The following is a 20,784-nucleotide window of genomic DNA, read 5'->3' as shown; positions in this document are numbered from 1 at the left end:
AAAATGACTGAAAAATTATAATTTAAACAACTTTACAGCTCAAATAATACATGAGTTTTAACAGAAGAAGTTCTTTTGTAACTTGCAAGTTATTTTATAAAATTGCAAGCGTCATATTTCTGCCTTTAATCCCTCCAAAAACTGGCCCCATTCACTTACATTGTATGTGCCTCACTGTAACCTCGATTTTAGCTCTTTTTTTTATAAAAAAAAAAAAAAAAAAAAGGAGGGATGATTTTTGTGTTAATCAATATTATGCCACAAATGCTAATTATAGAACCCGAATATTCCTTTAAACCTGTGTTTTTCTAACTGCTTTTGTTATAAAGAAAATTTGCATGAGCAAAGGATCAGATCAAACCTTTTTTTGATCTATTACAAACATCATTCATTGCACACCACAAAACATTTCTCTTCGCAAGACTTTCAAGGCAAGTCAGTCCACATGGCAGCCATCTTGAGAACTCTCCTGGGTAGCTATTTTTTATGGTCGTATCTAGAAGGTAACCCCCAGTTACCTAAAGTCTCACAAGAGGCTTTTATTGGTTGTGTTTATTTGGAGTCCTTCAGAAACCCTATACCTACCCTTAAACCAAATCCTTTAAGATCAAAGTATACTTCGGTTTTGACAAGACCGCTTAGCGTCTGCGTAAAGTCGAATGCTAGCATTTCAAAGTATACTTAATTTGACTGAGCGCACATACACAGGTGGTTGGCACATGCATGCTATGACTGCTTTTCAATACTGGATCATTTCTCTTTAGGAGTTTAGACCCATAAAGATGTCTCTGTATTCCTTCAGACTCGAGCTATCCAAATCGCCTGACCACCTCACACATACGCTCTTGAGGTGCACCTCCACTATTGTTGTTTCCACCTTCTCCTATTGTTGTTTAGCAGGGAAAACATCTTTTAGCACTTCTCCATGACAACAACACCTTGTGGACCCACTATTTTGTTCAAATAATTGCAGGTGCATGTGTATGCTGCATTAAGAGTGTGCGCAGTTAGAAAAAGCGGGCTGCTGTTTAGTGCTCGAGCACTCTGCTGATAATGAAAAATTGAGTATGCTCTAAATAGTGGCCCAGTTAGAGATAATGTTAAAAGTCTTGGTTTTCTAGTCTATGATTTTCTGGAAGCTTTGCAGTTTCCCCTTGTTGAGAAATGTCCAACAGGACTTTTTTCCCAACAAAACAGATAACAGATCTCTTAAATCTGTTATCTGTTTTGTTAGGAAAAAAGTCATAGGCACACCACTGCCACAATCCTTTTAAATTATATATTTTCATTACGTAAAAATTTTTAAAGATACATTTACCCATGGATTATCTATATCTAATACTTACTTAACAGTTCCTTATCTCTCAACGCTGCCTGAACTCGGGCCTCCTGAGATATGGCACTTTCTATTTCTTTCCATCTGGATCTGGATTCTGGATTATCTGGGCTGAATATTAATAATCTCTCATACAAGGAAGGGCCATATTTATTCATAACCATATAAAGGTACTTCCACTTAACCAAATTAAATGCCTTTTCAGCATCCAAACCTAACAGTATCGCTTCAACCTTATGCTTAGCAATATGGCTCATAATATGTAATGCATGTCTAACATTATCTTGAGTTTGCTTTTGCCTAATCTAAAAGAATGAGCTCTGGCATAATTGTGTCTAACATTATGGCCAGAATGGATGTAAATAATTTATAGTCTATATTTAAGATGCTGATGGTCTAAAATTCCCGCACTCAGTTTTATCTCTACCTTCCTTTGATATAACCGAAATAATTGCTTCCCTCCATGAGGGAGGAACCTCCCTACCTTTTAATACCCAATTGAAGGTGGCAAGTAACATAGGAGTCAATGGTTCTTAAAGGGTTTTGTAACATTTGGAGATAAACCATCTGTGCCCGGGGACTTATTTGCCTTCAACCTTGTAATGGTGGTGTTCAGTTCCTCAATAGTTATTTCAGATATTAGTTTCTCATTATGTTCCACAGTAACTGTTGTTCTATCAGGAAGACTTGCAGACTTGAGTGAAATTCAAAATGACATTTATTTGATGAATATAAAACAGAAAATGTAATGTCTCTCTTTGGCGTAAGCCCCGTCTGGTGGTCCGAAGTAGTTGTACTCGGAACCGTCATATCCTGCCGGAGATAGGAGGCAGGAGCGAGGAGCCTACCCCTGTGCAGGACGGGACTCGACTGGTAGTGGTGGGGTGGTGGAGGTTCCTGTGTTAGCACAACAGAAACAGCAGTGTGATAGAATGTGAGCAGACTTATAAAGCAATGGCTTACATGTGATTGGCAAGGAGTTACCTAGCTAATTGTGCGATGATGTACAGCTGCTAGTCTTCCCGCTAGAACTACGCTGCGCTTACATTTAAATTCAGAGAATTAAGAATTTTCATTCCCTGAGAATCCACATCTACTTGTTGCTAGGAGTATAATTTCTTGTAGAATATTTAAAAAAAAAAAATATGATTTCATCTGAGCCATTTTGTATTATTTTAGTACTGGGATTGTGAATCTTGTAAATAGAATTATCTGCTTGTTGTTTTCGTAATCTATATGCCAAAAGTTTCATAGATTTACCTCCCACATCGTAGTATTTCTGCTTGGTAAATACAAACTGTTTCTGTATTTCTTGCATGTATATTCGCTTATGTTTTCCTCTTTTGTAAGTGGCTTTGGATAAAAGCATCTGCCAAATGAATCAATGTAAATGCAAAATGAATAAATGTAAATATACTGTAACATACATTTTATAAAAGTGTCTTTTTAATATCTTGTTTCACCTTAGAGTCCAGATTCCTCATATGTTCTTTTTGTAATTTTTTTTAAAGGCCTCAATATACTTACGGAGGAGTTCCTTTTTGTTCTTCGTTCAGGGGTAAAAAGAAGTTCTAAACAGCGGGATGCTGTTTCCGAACATTCAGACACCCGTCACACCACTGTGGGAGGCGTTTAGAAGTACATTTAAATATGACGATGCTACATGTTAAACCTTAACCAATGTGTTAAACTGTGTTATCAATGACTTTATGCCTCATTTTATGACTTCACATGAGGTCAGTAAAAGAAGCCGTTTTAATCACTCGATGATGATATAAAGTAATATGCAGAAGAAAATTTTTTATTTGTCTTGTTTATATTCTGAATTCATGACGCTAATGTGCTAACATGCTATATGCAGTCATTATATGAAAATAATTAACATCACCTTATTATTTACCTGAGTTTGTCCATTCCCGTCCAATTCAACATCTAATTGTTTGTCCCATATCTAACCAAAACAAGGTTTTCGAATTTTCTTATTTAAGCCAAATCAATACAATCATTTATCTGGGTTGTACCGCTTTAAAGTGTGGAGCTTTTCCTTGTAGCTTGTCTCTGGTGTGACTTCCGCTTTTCCTCCGGTGTTCTGACAATCTGTGCTACCTGCTCAGGATATGCTACCAGCAGTAAAAACAGTGATATGTAAAGTTAAAACATGGGTAGCACATGTCAGGAGGCACGGGAGAACCTGTCGGTATGTTCTACAACAGCATGAAATGTGTTAAAAACCTAGGTAGCACATCTTGTCATGCAGATAATACCTATCAGGATGTGCTACCAGCTAACTACCAGATAGTGTGATTTGGTGTGAGGCAGTACTAAACCCTAACCCCAACCCTAAAACTATGTGAATATAGTGTTGGTGGGACATCCTGATAGGTTGAAAATATTTTCAGCACACCGGCCATACACCAGGTGAGACTTTGAATTCGCTCCATCAGTGTTTCGGGGGGTTGAATGACCGTGATGGGGAATCCCCTCTCTGCCATATCCCTCATTGCTTCTTCTGCTGCGTTGTATAAAAACACCCATAGTTTGGCCAGAAATGTGGTTTGGAACATAATCTTTTTTTCCTTCAATAGCTTCTTTGCTTCAGTATTTTCTTTGCACTTTCTAATGACATCAGGAGCACAATCATGATCATTGTTCACTCTCCTGTCCTGCCAGACAAAACCCTTCTTCTTCCATGCAGTTTTCAGAATTTCCTCCATTCTTTAACTGAGGAATTTTACAATGATTGATCTTGGTGGAGTGTTTTCTGGTGGTCGGGGAGCGAGTGCGTGATGCGCCTTTGCCATTTGAAGGGGTTCAAGTGTCCCCCTCAGCATATCTTCTACAAAGAAGATCATAGATGACGAGTTTTCCTCTGCCCCTTCCACAACTCCGTAAATCCTGATGTTGTTCCACCTCAAAAGGCCCTCTTGGTCGGTTATTCTCGCTTCTAACCATGTCTGAAGTTTCATCACCTTGGCCAGTACACTTTCGGCATTTTTAGATCTCTTTTCCAAACCAACGATTTGTTCCTTGGCTTGTTTTTTTTTTGTATGTCCTTTTTTATTTCTCTCAGCTGTTCTCAATTGTCCCGCCAAGAGTCATGCAGTTCCTGGAGGATCACAACCAAGCTAACTGACTCCTCTGATTCACCTGCACACCCCCACTTCAGCATGGTGTCATCCGTACCGTGTCATAGATGGCGGATCAGTGTTCTTGTCTCTCAGATTTCTCAGACTGTAATTGCTTCTTTTGCTTTCGCCTAGTATGAACTTGTGCCCCCTCAACCATGTAGACGATAATAGTAATTTGAAGCTGATTCTTAAGTTTTTGCTACTGCATAAATCTGTCGGGAAACCAATCTTTCAAGCTGCAATTTGTTTGCTGATGTCACCGGAAGTCTGTGACATTTATTTTTAAGACTAAACCAAAACTGAGAAGAATGTGAGCAAGCTCATAGCCTGCACTCAGTAAATTCAGATTTACCATTGCTACAGGCCACAAATTACTCTTGCTAAGTCACCCTCAGTTATGTTCAGCTTCTAGACATGGTTGTGTGCCAACAGCCTTACAGTGTGCACATGCAGGATTGTGAAGCCGCATGTCTTTCTGTTGTGCTGCCTCATCATTCTAAGAGCCTTGTCTGCTGCCTTTTCATCACTGTATCAATTCACTTAGGAATGCAGTAGGCAAAAACAAATGGCATCAAATGGAACAATTAATTGTGTATGCAAATTAGTATGGACATATTCTTTCTTGCTGACTGCTGTGATGTTCTTTTAGATATGATGTTGTCTATTGCATAATTATATAACAATGGAGGATTATTTGCCTTAAATACTCCTTGTACGCTTGTGTCAGGACAGCTGTGGTCCTTGTCTTAGGTGCTTGCAACCCTGGTCTTAGATGCTTATCACTATAGTAAGTCTCCAGTAAAACATGATTTTACATTAACCATAAGCCATTTAGTTCTGCAATATTATGACTCTATTCATGGGAAAGTGGAACACGATGAGGATGGTCTGTTTTATTCAGCAATTAACAGCCGGGTGGTCCGAGCATATGGCCTTATATTCATATTGTTCATTCATGTTAATATTTAATGGCTGAGTGATAGGAGAGATAGGACGTTTTATCATTATACAGAGCTTGGAATCAGTAAAGTGTCCCCATCATTTTGGAATATATTATAACAGTAATATCATGCAATATCTTTACACCAAAAAACCCTTTCATTTGTCCCTCAGCTATAAATTAAATTAATCTCTCCCTCAGCTTAAATTAAAATAATCACCCAAAAGTGTCAAATGTAGTCCTCCTGCGATCACTTTGTGTGATGAACAAAACAAAATTAAAGTTATCCACAAAAATCATTGATCAGCTCATGAACACAGAGCTCAAATCAAATATCACAACAGGTCAACATCAAACCTCATTGGTTCTCGGGCATCTCATGACCAAACGTCATGACACAAGTGCCAATGAGGTTTGATGTTATTGACTGATTGCTGCCCTTTTATTTTTAAGTTTTAAAATGAGTCACTATCATCCACTATTTAATGAAAATCAGTGATCGTGACATTCTTCAAAACATCTCCTTTAGTGTTCTGTAGAAAAAGAGTCAAATGGGTTTTGAACGACATGAGGTGGAGTAAATAACTGCAAGTTTTGGGCAGGACTGTATGATTGTATAATGGCAGACAAGGGAGTATTTGGGCAAGCCATTTGAAAACAATGTTTATTTTTGCAATTTCATTTTGTAGCACAGAAATTACACATAGAAACATTTCAGTTTTAAGAACACTTGACAGTCACGTGACACCATACAAGGACTGGACGTGTGAACAGCGAGCTCTACGCACTTTGCTAGTTTTAATACCTTTTATGACATAAACCGGTGAGATTCGATACACTCTGTTCCATAACTGTTCTAGGAGGACAGTATGTCAAAGAATTCAAAATCCTCAGACTCTGGAGACATTAAAAGACACTTACGTGCTCAAGTTGACACCCCTGAGTAGGCCGTGGGCCTGGGAGTCGATTTGGTCGGAGAGATGCGGGAAATGCGGAGAGAGATGTTGAACATGTCGGCAATGCTGACGAAGGTTGTTGCTGACTTGGAGGATCTTCCTGTGATACGTCGATCGATCACTGCCATGGAGGTGAAAATTACTGATGTGGTCACAAGAGTGGGGGATGTCGAGAAATAGATAAATTATCTGGAGTCATCAGAGAGGGAATTATCTGCTAATCCGCTAGCGACCAAGGTGGATTTGGAGCATGTCTGGGAGAAGTTGGAGGACATGGAAAACCGTAGCCGGCGGAATAACATCCGTATCGTGGGAGTCCCGGAGGGAGTGGAGGGACGGGATATGGTACAATTCCTGGATGGGCTCTTTCCGAATCTGCTCGAAATAGCAGGCCATAATCTGGAAATCGAGCGAGCTCACAGGTTTCCGGCTCGGCGATCCGCTGAGGGAGACAGGCCCCGATCAATTCTGGCCAGATTTCTGAGATCATCTGATAAAGATCTTGTGTTACTTGAGGCATAAATGCATAGAGGAGTAAAGGAAGGCTTTCTTAGAAGTACTACAGCATTTTCTTGTTCCCAGACTTTGCGAACTCGACAAGAGAGAAACGTGATCGATTCAAGGAATGCGAGAATCTTTTACATCAGTGGAAGGACGCTTTTGCACTGATATTCCCAGCCAAATTGAGAATAGATGCTAAGGATGGCCATAAAACATTCACATGCCCACAGCAAGTGATGTCCTTCATAAAGTCAATGGAGTAAGTCATCTTGTGGTACTCACGCTGCAGCCAAGTGGACGGCTCACTGAACATTCGTTTGACCGTTTGAAGATTCTGCGTGCTCTTTTTGTGGTGGTTCCGCCTAGCGGCTGGAGATTATTTTGTAGAGCAACACACATTCGGGACGGTTTTGTGGATGAATCTACATGCTTTTTGTGCTTATTCTGCCTATCGGCTGGAGTTTATTCTGTGGAGTATTTCTGGCAAAGTCATTGGAGTAAGTCATTTGCTTGCACTCATGTTGCAGCCGAGCAGACCGGCTCACTGAACATCCACTTGACAGTTTGAGAAACCTGCACGTTTTTCTTGTGCTGGAGATGCCTATCGGCTGGAGTTTATTTTGTGGAGTATTTCTGGCAAAGTCACTGGAGTGAGTAAGTAATTTGCTTGTACTCATGTTGCAGTCGAATGGACCGGCTCACTGAACATTCGTTTGACTGTTTGAAGAATCTGCACGTTCTTTTTGTGCTGGTTCCAACTAGCGGCTGGAGTTTATTTTGTAGAATAACACACCTTCAGGACAGTTTTATGGATGAAGCTACACACTCTTTGTGTTTATTCTGCCTATTGGCTGGAGTTTGTTTTATAGATTATATTTTGCTGTGTAATTCTGTCTCACAAAATTTGTATAGAAACACCGGACTTGAGCAATCCGGTAAAAAGACGGCAAGGTTGTCGTGGGGGCTCATGTAGGCGTGCATGGACTGTTTGAGTGTGGAGGTATGGACGGCAGTTGGCATTGTTGTGTGCGTGGTTAATGCGCACATTTTTCCGTTTTCCGTTTTTTCTTTTTTTTTTTTTTAGGGTATGTTCGGGGTTTGATTGTCGCACTAATGTTGGAATATGGTCTTTATCTTGTCTTTGACACAAAATCTATTTTTTCTTATATGTCAAAAAGTCAAATGTTAATATGAGTGGATTGTCTCTCTCCATGTGGAATGTAAATGGGTTGGGGCACCCCATAAAAAGAAGGAAGGTTATTTCTCTTCTTAAGGGTAAGAAATAATATATAGTGTTTCTTCAAGAAATGCACATTTCTCTGCAGGAAGCTGAAAAATTGGGAAAGATATGGGGTGGGCATTTTTTTTAAAGTGCTGGCTCGAGTAAGAGCAGGGGAGTCATTACACTGATAAGTAAACATGTACAATTCAAATGTCTCAAACAAAGTAAAGATAAATTAGGAAGTGTCATTATTGTTTTAGCTGAAATTCAGGGATAAAGTCTTATTTTGGCTAATATTTATGCACCTAACATGGATGATCAGGGCTTTTCTATAGATCTTGAAGGGATGTCGCTGGCACCCCTCGTGATATAATATTGGGAGGAGACTTTAATCTTTTGATGGACTCAGTCCTTGATCATAGTGAAGCAAAAGTGTGCATGCCCCCAAGAGCAACATTGACGCTTCACAGGATATGTAAAAATCTTGGTCTTACAATATATTTGGAGACTTTTGAACCCATCTGGTAAGGACTATACATTTTTTTCATCAGTCCATAAGATTTACTCTAGAATATATATATATATATAAAATCCCTCATTCAATCTGTCATTGATTGCTCAATTGGAAACATTTTAGTCTCAGATCATGCCCTGGTGTGTTTAGAGGTGTTGCCACATATGAAGAAAAGGAAATCATATAGTTGACGCTTTAATGTATCCATCTTGCAAAATCCTGAATTCCAACAAATGCTAAAGGCCGAAATCAATGTCTGTATGGAGACCAACTGGTCCTCAGTATCCTCTGAGGAGGCATGGCTTGGGAGGTACTTAAGGCGGTTCTTAGTGGCTGGATCATACAGTATGCTGCTTATACCAAAAAATCCAAAGCACAAGAACATATTAAAAGTGCCGAGGCAGAGCTGAAATGCTGAATGTCGTCTAATAGTCTCCAAGAATTGATCCGATTGAAATACAGATATAATACTATTCTGTCATGGAATGTGGAGTTTTGGCTATTCAGGGCAAGACAGTCATACTTTGAGTCGGGCGACAAAGCAGGGAACAACTGGCTAGATATATAAAACAGAGAGAGTCTTTTTCTACCATTCCCATCTGCTAGTGGTGAACTATTTACCTCGGCCACTGATATTAATAATGCTTTTTAAGAATTCTATCTTGATCTTTATAGTTCCACATCTTCGTCTGCTGAAGAGGATATTAGATACTTTGTGGAACCATTAGAACTTCCTAAACTGTCGGCTGAGCAAAAATTTTTTCTTGATTCTGAGATAACCTTGGAGGAGCTTGGTGAGGTAATTAAGGCCTTGCCTACAGCCAAGGCTCCGGGGCCAGATGGCTTTGCCAATTTTTTTTTCTAGATCTTATGCTACAGAACTGGCTCCAATTTTGCTAGAAGTTTATACGGAATTATTAAAGAATGGAAATCTTCTGCCAACCATGGCACAAGCCCAGATCAGTCTGATTTTTTAAAAAGGACAAATATCCAAGCAAAGTGTAAGAGTTACCGTCCAATTTCCCTGATCCAGCTAGACGTTAATATATTGTCAAAAATGTTGGCTAACCGATTAAGTAAAGTTATGACATCTCTTATACATATAGATCAGGTAGGATTTATTCAGGGCCATACCTCTTCTGATAACATTAGGCGTTTCATCAATATCATGTGCTCAGTGGCGAATGATCAGACTCCGGTCGCTGCCATCTCACTTGACTCCGAAAAGGCATTTGATATGGTAGAATGGGATTATCTTTTTAAGATTTTGGAAATGTACGGGTTCGGGAATACTTTTATTGGATGGATTAAGTTACTTTATAGACACCTGGTAGCGGCGGCACAAACAAATTGATTAATTTAAGATTATTTTACTCTGGATAGGGGCACCCGGCAGGGTTGCCCTCTTTCTCCATTATTGTTCTGTCTTGACCTGGAACCATTAGCAGCCACGATAAGAAAGGAGGATGATTTTCCAGGGGTGATGGTGGGAGGTGTGGCACATAAGCTTTTGCTTTACGCAGATGTTATTTTACAGATCTATGCCTTGCCTCCACAGAATTATTAATTCTAAGTTCTCAGGATACAGAGTTAATTGGTCTAAATCTGAAGCTTTGGCTCTGACAGCGTACTGCCCGGTAACGGCTTTTCAGCCAGGTGCCTTCCAGTGGCCCAAACAGGGCATTAAATATTTGGGTATTTTATTCCCAGCAAATTTGTGTGATTTAGTTAGTTAATTTTGACCCTTGAATAAAAAGGTTTTCAAGCGATGTGGGCAGGTGAGCATCATTACATTTATCTATGATTGGGAAGGTTAATGTTATTAAAATGAATTGTATTCCAAAATTCAACTACCTGCTACAGTCTCTCCCTATAGAGTTCCCCCTCTCTTATTTCAAGCAATTTGATAGCATAGCCATTCATTTGGAATGGTAAACGTCCCAGATTACATTTCAGTAAATTTCATAGGCCGATTGACAAAGGTGGGCTAGACCTACCCAAGATTTTGTTTTATTATTATGCATTCAGTCTCAGACATTTGGCTCATTGGTCGCTTCCACCTGAGAGAGCCCCTCCCTGGTTTGTATTGAACAGGAAGTTCTTGCCCCTATTTCGCCATTGCAAAGCCTTTCTATTAAACTAAGCGGAGAAGTTAAGTTACACCCCGTTATCTCGCATTTGCACTCGGTATGGACAAAAGTGTCCAGAGTGTTTAATTCAGACATTTATTTAAATGTAGCCTCAAGCATATGGCTGAACCCAAAATTATGTATTAATAATTCCCCTTTCTGCTGGACAGAGTGGATTGAGAGGGAGGTTAATACGCTCAGTGACCTATATGAGAGTGGAGTGTTGATATCCTTTGAAAATATGGTTCAACATTTTGGGATTCCCAAAATCTCAGATCTTTAGGTATTTACAGCTGCGCCACCTGCTCTGTACTATTTTTAGGAGTAGCATACACCCCCCTAAAGCGGCAGATACTCTGGGAGTGGTGATTACTGCTTTTGGAAAAGGTCATGAGGCATCAGTGTATTACTCCCTGCTAATTCAGAGTCTGGGGGACGGATCTTCAGCTTCTCTCAAGAGATTATGGGAGAAAGATCTAAACTTGGTATTGGAGGAGTGAGTGTGGGCTAGGATTCTAAAAAACATCAAGTCTACATCTAGAGATGCAAGGGTGCAACTTATGCAATTTAAGATTTTTCATTGATTCTATTGGACCCCCTCTAGATTGTATAGGCTTCGTCTGAAAGACACACCCACCTGCTGGCGATGCCAATCAGAAAATGGGGACAGAACCCATGTTTTTTGGTGGTGTGAAGATCCAAGAATTTTGATTGAGGGTTCAGAGTTTTATGTGTGATGTATTGGGCACTCAAATTTCATTTTGCCCCAGACTCTGAATTTTAGGCAATGAGGCGGTCATTAATATAGGGGATAAATATATAAAAAATTGGGTCCTAGCCAGTGTTGTGATCGGCAGACAGATTGTTCTTAGTGGATGAAAGTCGGCTAGAGCGCCCTCATTTCAAGAGTGGTGCACAGAGATGGGGAGGGTGGCAGTATTCGAGGAAATGTCATATAGAAGGCTAGGCAATTTAGATTCATTTAATAAAAAATGGGGCAGCTACTTGGCCTTCTTGGAGGGCTCTCGGGGAGGAGCAGTGGAGAGAGAAGTGTAGTTTTAAATGTGTGTGATTATATACATATATATATATATATATATATATATATATATATATATATATATTTATTTATTTATTTTTTGTACTATTTTTTGTGTGTGTGTGTGTATATTCAAGTGTGACCACAGGGATATTTGTTGAAGGTCAGGGTGGGGTTGTGGACTGGGAGTGGGAAAGGAAATAATGGGGTTTAAATGTTGATTCTGTGAATATATGTTTTGCTTTTCTTTGTCAATTGTGTGAATCAATAAAAACTGTTAATCAGAAAAAAAACACTTGACAGAATCGTGTTGCATCTCTTTCTCTAAAGCTTCCTTTTCTTGTTCTTTTCTTCTCAGATACTATACATCCAAAATTCAAGTGGATGACGACTTTACCCCACAGTCTAAATTCCTGGCACAGCTGAACAGAATACAAGCATAATGGTGCTTGTTGCCAAGGTGTGTGCATATTTTTTCAGTATTGATTCTAGTCTTTAACTAAAATCTAAGAGCTATAATCTAAAATTGACTCCTAAATTGCAGAGTGAAAACATCAAGTGGGTCGAGGAATACCAGGTTAGTAGTATCATTTTAGGAGTCTCATTTTAGTATTGACCTTTATGTTGCACATATTTCAGTAAAACTTGACAAAGGGTCATTTTTTATGTTGTTGTTTCTTGGCCTTAGAACTGCAACCCTGAACAAGCTGAGAGGGAGATGGCACAGACCACCTTGGGGCTCTCCACAATGAGCCGGAAGACGTTTTAGGGATGACTGATAGTGTGGACTACTTAGCAACTTGTCGAGCATTTCCTTTGGATGCGTTCGGACTGATTTATACTCTCAACTTAAACTACCCTTGGAGTCTCAATTTCAGATTTTTCCAGAAGGTACTGATGAACTTAAATGAGCAGGACGTTCATTGTACACTTCTTTGTTGGCTGCTACTCATTGAATCTGTGTTGAAGATGTGGATCTCCTCTGCAAAAACATCTTTTTCAAACACATCACCAAAGTAAAGTGTTTACCTGAGTGATAATATTTGCATGTTGTTTTAAGTTTTTTGATACCGTGCATAGAAATTGTTGTTTTGTACTTTTGGGTTGATACAAAATTGAAAATGTGCAGCGTTTGTTGAGTGCAGTGCTAGAGGAGATGCTGAACAGATTGATAGGGAATGTCCCTTTAGTCAACATTCACTTTCATTGGATCGGTTTTTTTTTTCTTGTTTTTTTTTTCGTAATATGAAAGTGAATAGGAACTCAGTCTGTCAGTCCCTAACAATCTGCCCAACATCATCTTTTGTGTTCCACATAAGAAAAAGTGGTATGGGTTTGGAATGACATGAGTAAATTACAACAGAATTGAGAACACCTAGAACAATCCAGCAAAGACCTAGAACACACTAGCAAACATAAGAACTCTCTAGAAAACACCTAGGACACTCCACCTAGAACACTCTAGCAAACACCTAGAAACTCTAGCAAACACCTAGAACACTCTAGCAAACACCTAGAACACTAACAAACACATAGAACACTCTAGAAAACACCTAGAACACTCCAGCAAAGACCTAGAACACACTAGCAAACACTAGAACTCTCTAGAAAACACCTAGAACACTAACAAACACAGAACACTCTAGAAAACACCTAGAACACACTAGCAAACACTAGAACTCTCTAGAAAACACCTAGAACGCCCTAGCAAACATAGTAAACACTCACATTTACTTTGGAAAAAATCTTATTATTACTTTGCACTTTACCGCAATAATTCCATGAACTTGTGGTAATTCACAGTTCTGCAGTGATGGAAGCTATAGAAGGGGCAAAATGTTTTTGGTGAACGTGATTTGTCACCATAAAATGCCTTTCTCTGGTTGTCATTGTGAATATAGAATAATCAGAGCTGTTTGTTTTCCTGGGTTTGTTGAACACCTGACGATCTGGTGTGTTTTGCCACCTGCATCAATCTCCATTAGCTTCACTCCACCACTGCAGTGCATTATACCTCTGCACTGAGCATGCTCAAAGACTGCGATGTGGAGTGAGAAGAAGGGGGAGGAGAGCGATGGATATTGAGAGAGGAGGGTAAGAGGGAGACAAAATAGAGAGAGGGAGGGAATTCAGGAATAGCAGGTAGGCAGATGTGCAGAGTAAAGAGTTGGTGTTGCCATCCAAAGCTCTGATACACTGGTGTAACAGGCAGAAGGGCACTCACAGAAATCACCATGTAGAGCTTCAGTGTATAGATGAAGAATGTGGGGAGAACGAAGTGACTGCATTCCTGGAGGATCAACCTCAGCAGATGGTAAGATTCTGCAGCTAGCACTGGGGTGATGTCGTAATGGATTTGGAGATCTAGCATGGTTCTCTACTATAGAACATATGGAGGAATGAATTTACTAACAGTTACAGAGATTTGCAGAAGGGGGAATAGCATCATTCTATGGAGCTTGAACAACAATGCAAATGTCATCCAAAAAGGACCTTGCCCTTTGTCGATTTGGATGTGGTGGATTTCCTTCTGCCGCTGTGGTTTAATAACACTTGTCTCAATGTGTTGCAGTGTAAGAGGAGCAGAGGGATGTTGCGAAGCTAAAGCATTTGATTCTAGCCGCTTTCACTGTAAAATTGCACCTCAGGAAAGATGTATGCCTTCTATTCTCTTCTGGTGTACATCTTCTACACAGTCTTTAAAAAGGAAGAGGAGGCAGCACTCGAGGGGGCTTGCGGAGAATCCCCAGAGGTATGTCTTGTCGCAGTGCATATAAACAGACAGACATGCTAATATACTCACTATTGTCCTCCTAAAATGTCACATATGTGTGCAAACAAACCTTGACCTACATAAATCTATTTAGGTCTGGGTAAAAATGAGCCACGTACAATATTATTCTTACAAATTATTAAGAATATTATTAGGAAAATCATTCCTATTCAGTAATCTAAGGTAACTACTTGAATTGTGTTCTCCCTAAGATTAACTGTTTCTACTTGAATTATTCTCATTTGTAAGTCAGTTTGGATAAAAGCATCTGCTAAATAAATGAATGTTAAATGTCATAATATGGTCATCCACTGAAAGGCACAAAAACGCATATACTAATATGGAAGATTGATGGGACGTTTGGAACTAGAGGTCATTCAAATCACAGTGTTTTAAAATATAGTCTCTGTAGATAATGCACGCATGCACACGTCACATATGTTCTCAGCTGTAGCTGTAGCTAACACCTATAAAGTGTCTCCTCCAATAATCACATTCGTCTCACTCTGGTAACTGACAGGAACCCGGCCATGTTTCCATGGAAACAGAGAGCAGGGGGAAGGGTAGCCACACCCCCAAGTTGGGAAAAAGGGGATGTGCAAGACTGAGTGAATCAAGTAAGAATGTTTCCATAGTATTGTTTTGTAACAATCATTTTAAATACTGTTATATTGTTACAAATGTCATCAACTTACAGCGACAGGCCTCTTGAATTGCAGGTAGCAGCAGTGATAGTGATGGTACGTCTCTCAGTGATGAAGATGATGATTTTGATGAAGGTCAGGGGATACCAGCCAAAACACCGTTAGCAGCTTTCTTGTCTTTCAAGCAAGAAGCAGAAAAGAAAAGAGCCTCTAATACTCAAACAGAACCGAGTGAAAAGGTGAAGACCTTCTAAACTACATTCACATTTGCTGCATGTCTGATCAACATGATGATGTTCTCCAGTCCATATCACAACATGATTAGTGGTGCTTGCTATGGCAAGCATCACTACTACTATTGCTTGGGGTTTGGGATTTGAACAAACCCCTAAACCTATGTATTAAACTTCGGCACTTCACTCGTCCCGCACTGTTATGGACATGAACGATACCTCAAATCATGCAGCTTGTTGAGGAGAGGTGTGCTATTTTCTAAGTGATCAGACTTAGAGTTTTGACGGAAAAATTTCATAGATTTACGCAAGCCAAATCTAGGGATCACAATATCATAGAGAATTAAGGAATATTCCAAGTTTAATACAAGATAAGCTCAATTGACAGCATTTGTGGCATAATATTGATTACCACAAAAATGTATTTTTACTCATCCTTCCTTTTCTTGAAAAAAAGCAAAAACTGAGGTTACAGTGAAGCACTTACAATGGAAGTCGATGGGGGCCAATTTTTTCAAGTTAAAATACTCGCTTTTTCAAAAGTATGGCCACATGACATAAACAATATGTGTGTTAACATGATTTTAGTCTGATAAAAACACTTACTAACCTTTTTATTTATTTTTTTGTTATAGTCAGTATTACAACTTTGTTACCATGATGATGTAATGTCCACAAACCCTATATTGACCAAAAAAATTGTAAGTGCCTCACTGTAACCTCGATTTCTGCTTTTTTAAAGAAAAGTAGGGATGAACCCAGAATATTCCTTTAAGGATGGGCTCTTTTGTCTAGGACCAGTAGGAAACTATCTAGAAACCACCCAGAACACAATTTTTACTGTGTAGGAATGCTCAAAAACCACATTAAGAAAATCTTAGGAAGTGTGTAAAATGTAAAAATCTAGTTGAGCATGTCGTTTGAAAAGAAAGCAGTATTTCAAGTGTTAATTTGTAAGTTCACAGGTACCTCACTTTAAATGGGTAAAAAATTCTGCATTATACACTGTAGGTGACAGAGTCTCCACTGCTGTCTGTGATGTCACACCTGCTGAGTTTCCTGGAACAATATTCCCACCTGCAACAGCTGCAGCAGCAGGCCAATCAGTATCGCCTGCAGTTGCGTAGACATCGCGCCCAGCACCGCCAGAAAATGAAAGCCCTGCGTGCATCGTACCGCCAGCGCCTCAGAGACAAGAACAGTGTCATTAATAACCTGGAGGAAGTGATCGCTCAGCAGCAGAGTCCATCACCTGCAAATGATAGTGAGACATTCTAAACACTAACCAACATAAATAACAGAAACTCAAAGTGGATGACAAAGTAGTCAGGGATAGTTTACCCATAAACCCACTCACTCTCATGTTGTTCCAAACTCAGATGACTTTCTTTCTTCCGTGGAACACAAAAGGAGATGTTATGCATAACATTTTGTTCTCTTTCACTGCATCTTTTTTTCAGACAACACCAGTAAATAGTAACTGAGTGATGATATGATGGGATGATACGCACACTGGCGGCCAAAAGTTTGGAATAATGTACAGATTTTGCCGTTTTGAAAGGAAATTGGTACTTTAATTCACCAAAGTGGCATTCAACTGATCACAAAGTATAGTCAGGACATTACTGATGTAAAAAACAGCACCATCTCTATTTGAAAAAAGTCATTTTTTATCAAATCTAGACAGGCCCCATTTCCATGCAGCCATCACTCCAACACCTTATCCTTGAGTAATCATGCTAAATTGCTCATTTGGTACTAGAAAATCACTTACCATTATATCAAACACAGTTGAAAGCTATTTGGTTCGTTAAATGAAGCTTAACATTGTCTTTGTGTTTGTGTTTGAGTTGCCACAGTATGCAATAGACTGGCATGTATTAAGGTCAATATTACGTCAAAAATGGCAAAAAAGAAACAGCTTTCTCTAGAAACTCGTCAGTCAATCAATGTTTTGAAGAATAAAGGCTAATGAAGATTTCATACAAAGGTGTACACTACAGTCTTCAAAGACAAAGGACAACTGGCTCTAACAAGGACAGAAAGAGATGTGGAAGGCCAGATGTACAACTAAACAAGAGGATAAGTACATCAGAGTCTCTAGTTTGAGAAATAGACGCCTCACATGTCCTCAGCTGACAGCTTCATTGAATTCTACCTGCTCAACACCAGTTTCATCTACAACAGTAAAGCGAAGACTCAGGGGTACAGGCCTTATGGGAATAATTGCAAAGATAAAGACACTTTTGAAACAGAAAAACAAAAAGAAAAGGTTAGAGTGGGCAAAGAAACACAGACATTGGACAACAGATAATTGGAAAAGAGTGTTATGGATCTTAACCCCATTGAGCTTTTGTGGAATCAGCTAGACTGTAAGGTGCGTGAGAAGTGCCCGACAAGACAGCCACATCTATGGCAAGTGCTACAGGAAGTGTGGGGTGAAATGTCACCTGAGTATCTGGACAAACTGACAGCTAGAATGCCAAGGATCTGCAAAGCTGTCATTGCTGCACGTGGAGGATTTTTTGATGAGAACTCTTTGAAGTAGTTTAAGAAGTTCTGAACATTTTTTTCAAATTGTAATAGTAATTCTTCACATTATTAATGTCCTGATTGCACATTGTGATCAGTTGAATGCCACTTTGGTGAATTAAAGTACCAATTTCTTTCCATAAGAGCAAAATCTGTACATTATTCCAAACTTTTGGCTGCCAGTGTATGCTTTCCATCATGTGATGATTCAGAATATTGCAGTTTACCATTAATGAGTGAGGGGATGGGGACCCATTTAAAATGTTTGGACAGCTAAAGATTGCACTTTGATTAAATGAGGTTACCAAGAACAGCAAATGAACGCTTTTAAACTCAGCAGTTGTCAATGACCTCAGAGCTACTGAGGGCATCTGTTGGACACTCTTGTCAGTCTGTGTCTCATCAGACATCACCACATGTTTCTCTGTGCACTGTTACAGCTGGTTAGCTGTCGAGCAGATTGATTCGATCTTACTTAAACATGCATGGGTTACAGATACCAGCAGCACATCCTTAAAGAGCACGTCTGTTGCATCAGTCTTAGATGTACACTTAGCTTTGTAGTACAGTGGATGCACATGCTGCTCAATGCCAACAGAGTTTATTGAGCTATATTTAACCCAGAGGTGATTTTAGTGGTCATGACGCCTACATGTCTGCAGACACTTGTTTAATAGAGCTGTTCAGTTATGAAGTCAATATTTAGACCAATCTGGTAGGTTAATTCACCATGTGTTCCCTCAGGAATTTCCAATGGGTTTTTAGAAAAGGAGTTTGTTTGTGTGTGTGTGGTTAACATTACTTGAAGAAACTTTTATGTTGTGTTCTATACAACATAAATTACACACAGTCATACACAGTCAATTCTGAAACTGTTGTGTTTTAAAAATGTAAGTTGCTAAGTTAATACACCACCGTTGTCCAGTTTGACAAGCACATAAACACACATCCTTGTGGTAGTTGTAGTCCTTATTTAGCAATAATTTAGCAACATACATTAAAAAAAGCAGCAGCTTCAGAATTCACGTTTGAAGTATGACTGTGTGCAATTTATATTGTAGAACAAAACATTAAAGTTTCTTTAAGTAATAATGTTAAGCACAGACCATATTTTATTTATAAATAAAAAACCGCTATTCAAAAAAACCCACCTAGAGGGAACCCATGGTTTGAAAATGCTAATTCTTTTCAAATTAAACAGAAAAACGCTGTTTATCTGAAATACAGAAATGACACGTGTGGGTTAGATGGTTAAATTACATTTTAGGAATGCATGAGTGTTGCCCTTGGGAAGTCAGCATCATTTATTAGCTCTGCAGTAAAATAACCATTTGCACAACAGGCACATGTCAATACAGCACTTGGCCTGTGTCTCTGTAGCTCACAGTGATAAATAAAACATTGTGAGAGCTGCTTCTCTTACAAATGCAAGTGCACTTACAACCACTAGCAAAGCTAAACTTCACGTGCACCACTGCTAGAGATATATAAAGCTTGTGCACAGCCGATAATAAATTCACTTTTAAACAAGTAAAGCATAGAATGATGTAGACTTTAATGAAACTAGATGATTGCATGGCTGCAACATTTCCAAAATTAGATACCATTCTCTAATAGTATGTTTTGTGTTAGGTAAGGTTTTTTTATTTTTTTTTATTTGACCCTCCTCCATCACGTTTGTTCCACATCATGTTCGTGGCTGTGTCCCCAAGAGTGAGTCTCCATTTATACTTCTCACCAATCCTCTTGCTCCCCACAAGGGTCTGACATAGCAGATCAGTGCCGTCTGCCTCAGTAATTAATGTACAACACAGGAAAAGAAAGCAACTCTGACTTGGCATATCAATAATTAACTTCGGGAATCTAAATAAAATGTTGCAGAGCAGTTGGGCTGCCAGACATGTTGCTCTGTACTTAACTGAGCCTTAGAGCACTTAGAGACTGAGGTCCTGAGGTTTTGAGTTTTGAGCTAACCCAAAGAAAAATTGCATTGCTCAGACGTTGTTTTTTTATAGCTTGTGAGAGTTTCCAGTTATTTTTCATTTAGATATCAACTTTGCCTCAGATGCTGCAGCACAATTAGACAAACATACAATCCCCCTGTAGCAGATCTAGAGAAGTGGAGCTGAGGAGGAGGAGGTTTTTAGCGAAAAGAGACTTATTTGCAAAACTAATCAATTGAAATGTTAGACAAAGAGAGAGTATATGAGTCGATTGGCTACCTGATTACATGTCAAAGGACCTATCAGCTTACACCATGCAAGCCTATTGGCTTAACATATCACATGCAAGCTTGCCGATTGGCTAACAGATAACAAGTTCAAAGAACCTATCAATTTGTGCCATTTAGAGTTTCATGCCTGAACTTCAGTGATTTATGTTCTATGTTGATAGCATTACTCAGATAATTTGGTCTTGGAAGAATTAGATGAGAAATGTTTGCATCTCTGACTTTTGATGTCAGACTTTGGTATCTTGGCGCATCTGAGCACAATTTGTGACATTGTTGAGATCTCTTCTAGGTAGAGGTCGACCGATAGTGGATTTTGCCGATACCGATAACTAAGGTGGTGGGAAAGGCTGATAACATTGGCCGATAGTTTTTAAAATCAATTTATAGAATGTCAAAAAAATTATAATCTTTCTTTACTATGGCGGGCAAAGTCAAAGAGTCCAAAATGAATAAAATCCCAGATGCAGTTTTTTGTTCAACCAAAATCCCAATAATAACCAGAAAAATCTCGACCTCTTATTTTCCTGATATTGAAGAGTGCAAATCTACATGATCGGGCTGTTTTTGAAATGTGGTCGGTAAAATTGAGTTGGTTATCGATGGT

General features: G+C 39.2%; 1 protein-coding gene across 6 annotated transcripts in view; it reads left to right on the top strand.

Moving 5' to 3' along the window:
• The window catches only part of LOC127453050 (kinesin-like protein KIFC3), a 44,311-nt gene that overhangs the window by 6,821 nt on the left and 16,706 nt on the right, over positions 1–20,784 (top strand). For 4 of the 6 annotated variants that reach the window (XM_051719057.1, XM_051719056.1, XM_051719052.1 and 1 more), the window contains 7 exons: positions 12,124–12,225; positions 12,310–12,342; positions 12,454–12,781; positions 14,338–14,517; positions 15,059–15,155; positions 15,258–15,421; positions 16,427–16,679. In XM_051719057.1, coding sequence (XP_051575017.1) covers positions 14,419–14,517; positions 15,059–15,155; positions 15,258–15,421; positions 16,427–16,679 — 613 coding nt within the window. In that variant the 5' untranslated portion in view covers positions 12,124–12,225; positions 12,310–12,342; positions 12,454–12,781; positions 14,338–14,418. Of the gene's footprint in view, positions 1–12,123; positions 12,226–12,309; positions 12,343–12,453; positions 12,782–13,007; positions 14,080–14,337; positions 14,518–15,058; positions 15,156–15,257; positions 15,422–16,426; positions 16,680–20,784 lie in introns of those variants that run through there. The other 2 variants (XM_051719053.1, XM_051719058.1) reach the window with 2 other exon arrangements.

Source organism: Myxocyprinus asiaticus, chromosome 15 (assembly GCF_019703515.2).
Source record: "Myxocyprinus asiaticus isolate MX2 ecotype Aquarium Trade chromosome 15, UBuf_Myxa_2, whole genome shotgun sequence".
NCBI lineage: Eukaryota > Metazoa > Chordata > Actinopteri > Cypriniformes > Catostomidae > Myxocyprinus > Myxocyprinus asiaticus.
This window is presented reverse-complemented; position numbering and strand designations above follow the sequence as displayed.